The sequence below is a fragment of the Chelonoidis abingdonii genome, chromosome 17 (genome assembly GCF_003597395.2).
Source record: "Chelonoidis abingdonii isolate Lonesome George chromosome 17, CheloAbing_2.0, whole genome shotgun sequence".
Lineage (NCBI taxonomy): Eukaryota > Metazoa > Chordata > Testudines > Testudinidae > Chelonoidis > Chelonoidis abingdonii.
This window is the reverse complement of record NC_133785.1, coordinates 15,936,031-15,945,526: the sequence shown is the minus strand read 5'-3', so window position 1 is coordinate 15,945,526 and position 9,496 is coordinate 15,936,031. Positions and strand designations below refer to the sequence as shown.

At 35.1% G+C, this 9,496-nt stretch overlaps 1 protein-coding gene across 1 annotated transcript in view; it reads right to left on the bottom strand.

Annotated features, from left to right (window-relative positions):
- Positions 1 to 6,102: 6,102 nt before the first annotated feature.
- The window catches only part of APPL1 (adaptor protein, phosphotyrosine interacting with PH domain and leucine zipper 1), a 45,400-nt gene continuing 42,006 nt past the window's right edge, over positions 6,103 to 9,496 (bottom strand). The window contains exon 22 of the mRNA XM_032798837.2: positions 6,103 to 7,622. Coding sequence (XP_032654728.1) covers positions 7,473 to 7,622 — 150 coding nt within the window. The 3' untranslated portion in view covers positions 6,103 to 7,472. The remainder of the gene's footprint in view (positions 7,623 to 9,496) is intronic.

Here is a 9,496-nt window from a genome sequence, read left to right as displayed (position 1 = left end):
CCTTACATTTCTCAAAGCTAAGAACAGTTTCAAGTGTGCAAAATACTGCAGAAGAAACAGATATATAAAAATGAGCAGTTCAATAAACGTAACAGGCATTAATAGTATTTATTTTTTCATAATCAAGTTTATATTCAGGTAAGTATAGATTCTTTATTTATACATGCATCTGTATCACTTCAGTTACATAATTCAAAAGTCCATTTCCCCCTCAAAAATCTATAAACTTTATAAAATACAGATTGGACTAGTATCTTATGACTCATTGCTTCTTACAGGGTGCCTACTCAAGTACTGAACAAAACTAATAAGCAGGTGGGAAATACGCATTAGTAGCTGTATTAATGGGTCTGACACTATCAGGTTGTGCTGGTAAAACTTCTGTACCCATCAATTCTGTTCATTAACATAACCGCAGTTCTTTAGAAAGTGCTATGCACGCATGTGACAAAACAAACAAGATATGCATTAAAATAGTCAACTAATGTAACAAGAATGTTTTCCTTTACTGTTCAGTCTTTGACAGTTCCAAGAATAAATCAGAATAATTCCCCTCCATTTTGCTTTTATTACATACAATAAAGTGTTTCTCTGAATATATCTGGGTAACATTCCTGAATTACTGACAGAATCAAAATACGTTTTGACAACATAGGGCTTTAGCTATTTCTGAAATTGTGTATTTAGTGGAAAAAGAACAAAACCATATTAGTAATGTGCTAATTTTTTTTTTGAAGCAAGCATTAGAAAAGAGACTAGATTTTTTTTAAAGTAAGTCTAATGCAAATAAAGATTATTGTACAAAGCCAACTCTTTATTAGTGAACTCAAATTAACTGAAGCCCTGGCTAACATATTTAATATCTATATTTCTGAGTTTAAACCATCTATCAAATTGATATTAGGCATAACCATTTAAGATGATGATTGCTTTAATACAATTATTCAGGGAAAATTTTATAAGACTCTTAAAAACATTGAAAAATTACTTATACATCACTAGAACAGGACCAATCCAGTACATTATGGTAAGATTTTGATCAATCCACTACATTATAAAATCACCTGACTATATTTTACAAAATCCTAGGTTTGCATATAAACATTATGGTACACCAATGCAGGCACAATGGCATAGTGACAATATTTTCATACCAAATTATACATCACCATAAGCACAACAGAATTACCTTATTGCCTGTAAAGAAACTTTGGGGGTTATAGTAAACAAGAGAGATTCTGTGAAAGAGAGCAAGGGAGGAAAGATGAAGGGTCAATTATTACAATGGACAATGTGTCTTTCCTGAAATTCACTTAAAAACATGAAAAAGTTCTCTCAAAAAAGCTGAGTAAGATGCAGGCAACAACTGTCTTTTTGTTTGCGTGTGAATTATGAAGGAATTAATTTTCAGGAGTTGTGATTAAAGAAACATTACAGATCTTTTATTCTCACTTATAACAAATGCTTCAGATTTTTTTTCTGGGGGTGGGGGAGAGGGTAGAGGAGGGGGTGTTGGAATACAGCATGTATCATGAGATGCAGAGTCATTAAAACAAAACAAACTCACTCCTTAAATCTATCTGCAACTCTTCAAATTATGCAAAAGTGAAAAATAGACTACCTGCAGGTCAGGAGAGATGTTTTGTTTAATGTTTGAGATGAGATTATTAACCACTAATTAAACAACCCTATCTTCTTCTTAAACCCAGTGCAACTGTCAATTCTAATTTATAAAAATAAATACACACAGAGGGCTTATAGCCAGAGTAAATCCACTGAAGACTCTAATTATCTCTAGAATTACTCTGAATTTACACTCATGTAATTGAGCACAATTGACTAGATTTCAGAAAAGGAAAAAATCAGCTAATTCTTACCGTTAAAACATGGGAGTCAATGCCAGCATCATGATTACTGACAATGTTTCATCTGATTTTTCTCTTCCAGACCCCAGAAATAATGTAATAGAATACATATGCAAATGAGTTTATCTTAACTGACTGCATTCAGTTCCTGAGGGGACAACACCATGGACCTTTTAAACTTGATTAGAATGGCAGTGTCAAAAGAAAAACTTTTCATGGCTATGAGGGGGATATACACACAGGATAACACAATGCATTACATAGCCAAAAATGCCCATCCTTACATACATGAAGAATATATGTAACAATACCTAGGTTATCCTGAAACATGTGAGCATCAGGATTTACCTCTTGGATGAATAAAACTGGATATACACCTGAATAAAATTTAAGTCTACACCATTCAACAAGCATACTAACCACTTATTTTTTAGTTAAGTGGTGACAACTATGAGGATACAATTTAGCAATAAAAAGATGATTAATTCTAACCAACGCTATCGCCGCAATGTATGTGTGTTAAATGGCATTTTTAAACTCTTCTTTCTCAGTAACTGGGCTTTTAAAAGGCCAAATGTACTGGATTCACATGTTGTAGGACCATGACTTCAGGTGCTATCGAGAATATAATTCACCCAGTGGCAGAAAGATGGGAGGACAAAATATTTAAATAGAAGTGAAAACTGAATGAAGAGTTTCTAATCAGTATTTCGATCTTATTCCAACATGCACTTTGATAGCAATCTACCAACCACAGCCAAACATTAATGTAGGAAAAGCCATGCCAAATTAGCTAACTTAAGAACATGGAGGTTATATGTTTTTTATAGAAGTATTATTTAGTAGAGTCTCTGCACTCCACTCAATCATTGCCATTTATTAAAAATTTACAAAAATCTTGGCAAAACCACTTTTCCCCCAATGATTGACTTGAAAATTTTACACAAAATATGGTTCCAAAAATCTGTTACAGAGGGGAAAAAAAATCACCTCTTACAGCTCCCAGAAGCTAACCTGAAACCACTGTTTGAAAGGAACAATTGCATTTGGAAACTAAAACATGTTCTGCTGGGTAAAATCCACTCCACACGGCTAAACAGCTACTTTGACATAGGCTATGTAACAATAAAGCTTGAAGATAATACTTCCCTTCATGAGAGCAGGATGGTACCTTATTAATTTGCTTTATACCACAGAACTGATCTATCCTTCAACCACTGTCTACTAGTAATTGGCCTTGTTCTTCATCCTTCCATCTCCCTTAGCAGTGACTTTAGATTCCTTCCAGACTACATGTCTATAGGCTCCCTAGCCCTACCTGCTTACTCACTGCCAGAGTAGGGCTACCTCTACACAGCCAAAGCTGTGCACAGGCTAGTTTACCTGAACTAGCTTGAATCCCAATAGTGTGGATAACAGTAGTAATGAAGGCAGCACAATGCAGGGTTCAGTGCAAGTAGTACAAGCCCAGCACCAGACCTTGTGTATATACTCTGCTTGCTCACACATGCCATGCTGTTTTCACTGCTACTGTACTCATGCTAGCTAGATTAAAACTAAGTCAAGTAGGATAGCCTCTGCATAGCTATACCTCAAATGAGACCATTGCCCTGCCGTGGCCCAGCACCATGAGAATTCATAATTCAGAGGAAAAAAATGGTCACTCCCAGTTGCTATGAGGCCAAGGGAGACATGCACAAAGGGAAAGCCAGGAAATACAGGGTCTTGTAAAAAATTACCAGTACTTGCCCCACATATATGAGAGGCTTGGGTGGTTCTACCAGGGGTAACTGGCAAACCCCTCTCAGCTTTGAAGTAGTTCTGGGTCACAGATCCAGGCACCCTCATCTTTCAAGCACTGCATTCCTGACCTCTCTCACTACTGGGCTCATCTCCATCTCTTCACTTCAGCCCGCTAATCTCCTAGAGCATGCACTCTACTCATGCTGCCTCCACTTCCTTCAATGCTCTCTCTGGATCACCTTACATCTGTTTTTAATCCCCTGTAGGCAATTAAACTGTTTTACCAAGTCTAAAGATTTCTCTTTTCATTCACTTCAAATACTTCCCTTTTTCTGGGGATCACCCACTTCATTCAATTCCTTTCTTAAGGTACTTCTAACATCAAGAAATGGGTTTTCAGCTTCTTTTTAGTAGCCGAGTCTTTCTAAGATGCCAGAAAAGATGCTTCTCGCTCCTCAACTATCAGGCTCAAACAACTATCTATCATGACATTAATGCAGAAACTAAGAAACAAATGGAAGAGATGCAATAATATCAGGTCACATCTTAAAGACCTACATACCATAATAAATTCTACACACACACCCCTCTTCCCTCTTATTCCTTGTAGAGCTTTTCCAGGCTTAAGTAAGTCTAATATTTATGCTAGGGTACTATGACTCCCTGTGAGCCATGGACAGCTAGACTCAGGATAACTAAGCCATCTGTCTTAAAAGTCAAGGGATAAGAAGAAATAATCCCAAAATGTTTTTAGAAACTCTTAAAACATTCCCCTAAAATGGTTTTGTGAAATATGTAGAAAAAGATTAGGCACTGACTATCATGACTGAAGTGACTTGTTTAACTTACAGAAAGGTTGAGAATAAATTAAATTGTTTAGGTAGTGCTGATAATCAAAAATTAAATGGCTAATTTCCAAGGCTTTCAATGGCCCCTCTGGGAGATCATGAGTCAGTGGGATAGATGATTTAAAGTTGCTGGGAGTTGGAACAATTCTAAACCCTTGAATGGAGCAAGACCCACCCTATTCTGCCTGTTACTTGCTGGCATCACACCAGGCTCTCTCTCCTGTCCTATAAACATGGTATGGTTATCAGTGGACAGAAGGGTTTGGGGGCATGGGCCTTCTCCCTAGTCTCCTCCAGGCTGGGTCCCACATTCCCTGGTACAGATATTTCCCAGGTTCTGCTACTGCCTTGACCTAATGTGGATGCATATGATGTCCGTAGGCTTCAAAAAAGGATATAAAGAATATGATGTTTATTTTTTCCTAGTCCCAGGGCGCCATCTCATTTCATTGACAATTATATCAGGTAAGGTACCTGAGATTTATTATAGTCATTCTGTAGGATCTAAATTTGTATTATTTGTTTTGTTTCCTGCTGTGACTGGATGTTTGTGCTACAATTTTGAGACTCGAGATACCAATTCAATGCTATTTGTCATCTAGTTTGCTATCTAAAAACTGATGGGAACCCTATTCTGGTCAAACTGGTAAGTTGTGGCCATTTTCCAGGTTGCAGACAAGTTTAAGGATTAGTGCAGTCAGTTAATGGGAATCCCATATTACAAAATCTTCAAATAGAAGGGAGCCCAACAACAATTCCTTTTTGGCAAATAATTTGTCTCTAGCTTTAGTCGACATCTAAACTAAAGGAAGGTCAATCTGTAATTCAAAGGTATTTATCTAGGTTAGAACACAGCCTTCTGAACACAATCTGTGCATCTGCCCTACAATACCATGTCAGTAGCACGGAAATTAACTACCCCAGCAAAAGGATACTGGGAGAAGAGCCCTCTAACAAGCTATACAAATTCTATGTAGTGTTCAGATAAACACGCTAATGGGAGCAAACAATCCCAATTCTCTGAAATATCCCTTCAATAAGAATAATGCAATAAAGCTTTAAGGAAAATTTTAAATTGAATATCAAGAAGACTTCAAGTTGGTACTGTCTCCCATATGAAGTGTGGTGGCTGTTACACTTAATTGGCCAACCCACTTAGCAATCCTGCACTGAGAGATAACTAGATCACCTAATGAACTAGAAACTGAAAAGACATGATTTCATTTTCTTCCCATGGGTTTTTGGAAATTTTTACTTGGATTTTAAGCAGGTAGGGGCAGCATATTGTGCGATGCAATAAGCGTGAAGTAGGCTGTCACCTGGTCTGCAAGAAGGGGATGCTGGTGAAAGAAATGTAAGTGAGCAAAGTTAGCCAGAAATGTAAGCAGCCAGGTCAAATTGTGGAGATAGAAAATCCAAAACTCCTGATTCCATCCAGCCTTTTATAAGCCTAAGATCAGAAACAGGGAGAAAGATCTGCATATGCTGCCTTTGGATCTTCAAGATGTCAAGAATAAATGGGTAATCTTCTAGATTGGAGGATAGCTATTAATGGGAATGGCTGTGTACAGTAAATTGTATAATGAATAAGAAATGACATTTAGAACATGTAGAAAGCCTTACGTAAACAGGAAAATATACGTAAGTTGAAAGTGACCCAGAGATACAGCTGTATTTTCATGTTTAGTACATTGCCTCGCGTTACTGTACTACACTAGATTTTCCCTGACACTGATACATAAATGCATCTTCTTTTCATTGGACTTCACTATATACAGTAATCAGTGCAAAAATAAATAAATTCTCTTACATTAAATGGTTTCCTATTCAAGATGAAAAGGTCAAAGCACTTTTGATATAGTACAAAATAAGTTATGTACATCATGCAATAGTAAGGAGATCAGGCTTAAGAATTGCAAGCAGACACCTTTGAAAAAGTCTTCACGCAGTTTAGGTAGAAAGTAGGATTTGTATGCTTGCACCCTATTGCTATTAAATATTTTCTGCAAAACACATTTACATGCAATGACCCAAACAACTTCCCCCCCGCAAACTCTTTCTAGTAAATTTAGTGAACTAGTTCTAAGGTATGTGGGTATTCAGCAGATCTTCAAACAGCTGGTTTAATCCAACATTTTCACAATGTTAACATACTTATTATTATAAAGTAAACCCCAAGTACTGGACAGTTAACTACAGTTCCATGACAGAGAACTGAGAATGTAGTATTTTCGCTTCAAAATGAGAATACAGTGTGTATACTCTCTGAAAGTAAAAAGATTTATAAACACAATTCCCCATGCACCAAGATGCAAATACATCCTTCTAATTCTTATCTATGTTAAATGGAGTAAAATCTTTTTCATCATCCAAGAAAGTGTCCTAAGTTATATTAACAAGAAAATGGACACAGTACCATCCAATTCAACATAAAACAAATATAAAAATCTCTCGCTCATCAATCTAAAACTATTGCACATTTATCTGGTGTTACTGAGGATTAATTTTTTTATTTATTTATTTTTTTTTTTTACAAACCAGAAACAATTCTCTGCAACAGTATTTAGATACAGCTTAGCATTGTGTCAGTTCAAAGCCCACTTTTGTTCCTCGCAAAATGTTCTGTGTGCAGCAATTTAAAGAAAAATATTTCAGTGTACTGTTGAAGCCCAATCAGAAGATTAATTTTTGCTTTAAAACAGCCAGCTGCACAATCAGGTAAGTGAAAAAAGTTTCCATAATTAAGAGAAGTCTTGAAGATGTAATTTTGTAGCAAATATGGCAATGTCACCATGCTTCTTTAATCACACATGGAAGAAGGTACATATTTACATTAAAAGGCAAAGTTAGTTAATGAATGTTCAAAAGAAAAAAAACAAAGTATAATCTGGTCAGCATATTGTTAAATCTTCTATATAATAAGCAGACCCTCCACATCTATTTTTCTTCTTGTGTAATTTTTGCCATTTCACCACAGATACCTCGAAAGATTCCAGTTTTAACAATATTAGTAACTTCATGCTTCAGACTCTCTTTTCTTCTTCCCATCTTCTCCCAAATCACTGTCTTCTGACTGGCTACTGCTAAGGACTACAAATTGTCCCTCTCCACTGTTCTGACTGGGTCTACTGGAAGCAGCTATCAATCGGCTCTGCTCTTCCAAGTCCTAATATGGGAGGCAGTGAGGAAGGAAGAGAAGGCGAAAAAATATTCACTTCAGAACTTTTTCCATAGTGAAAACAAATTCAAGTGCCCCTCTGCAAAGGTGGAAATTATTTTATTTAGAGCTATGCACTGGCAACTTGATTAGTAAATGCTTTGTAGAGAGGAATTTAAGAGATTTTATAGCAAACCAAGAACAAACAACTTCAGTGACCAGCGTAGACGGATTTAAATCACAATTTAAAGCAGAAAGGAAATCTTGATTTAAATAATCAACTTTAATCTGGTCTTGCACTTGTACTTTTTAGTTATTTTCCTAAAAAAGGATGATTTTTCATTTGGTGGCAGTATTCATTAAAAAGTATTAATTTGCAACTACATTCAGTTTTTAGTCTAGATTTGGTGCTTCTTTTTGCTAATCAAGAGGATATAGTATATCTACAAATATTTATTGAAGCAATTATGTAGCTTAAATTTACTTTTATTCAGATTCTTAATTTGTACATTTCTTATTTTAGGGAAAATAGTGTATGATGCATTTCTGATTTACTAAATTAATATTAATTTTTTTACTTGTGATATCACATTGTATGTGGATAGAAATCCAAACTTAATTAAATGCACAGAAACAGTGTTTCAAATTTTTTTAAATGTACTAAAAAAAACTACCTTAAACTGTACTGGATACATACAAAAAAGTTCATCAAAACATTCTGCATTTAAAACTAACTGATTTATTGAAATATTATCTTTAGTGAACGAACTGAACTGATGGTGACCAGAATGTCCTTCAATATTTTAGAACTAGTAGATTTCATTCTCTCACATCTAGTTTTTAATCATAAATCTAAAGAGGAAAACTCTTCTGCTTTTTCAACCAGTGCTTCCCACTGATTTCTGACCTTGTCACTGAAATGAACTGGTTGAATAAACTGAAATGCAGAAAATATTCTTTGCACCTGCAGAAGAGGCGACTGCTGTCAAACACTGGTTCTATGACTTCCATCAGTTAAGTGGTTTGACTTTATTAAAAAAAAAAAAAATTGCACCAAACATACTGCTTAATTTTCTTTAAAATTTAAATTAAATTATTTTAGTAAGCCTTAACATAAGCAATCATGATTTCAAATATAATTTTAATAGGTGTTTTTAATTAATCTATATTTAATTTAAATTTAAAATCATTTTTAATGATCAGTTTTATCCACCTGGGCAGTAGCTAGCTCTATGTGAACAACTAACAAGAAAACATTTTAATGTATTCATATTCCCAGCAAACTCAATTCTAAATTGATGAGAATTATTGCAGAAGAACTCAAACTTTGAAATACAATATGATATTTATGGTCTCTGATGTATAAGATGTCATAATAGACCATTTGATTATGGAGTTTTATTATTTGATAAAAAATTTTAAATTCAGTAAAACAATGCAACAGTAACAGGTTAACAATATTTTTAGAGTTACAGTTTGAGTCTGCCCCCAGTTGCAAGTAAAAGTTGATCATTTTTCAAAAGGCTAAACTTTTAAAAGCAGTTTCTATATAAGATGAGTTCAAACACATCTGTTGCATCTTACATGCATGTTTTCTCAGGTTGCTTCAGTCAGGATCTAGACTAAAATTTAAAATATTAAAACTTGCTTGCAGCATCAGATCAAAGGGTCCACTGCTGTGGTAGCAGGGTATGCTCAATGCTTAGGAGGAGGTATGAATTTGCAAAGCTGACTATCAGCACTGAAAATATGAGGTCTTTAGCCTAAAGACTGACACACCACCATCATCCACAAAGAGTTTGGCTATAACAATGCTGCCAACCACATGAAAATTTAAAAAAAAGTTTAACCTTTACTAAAGTTTAGATTCAGGAAGTGAAGCA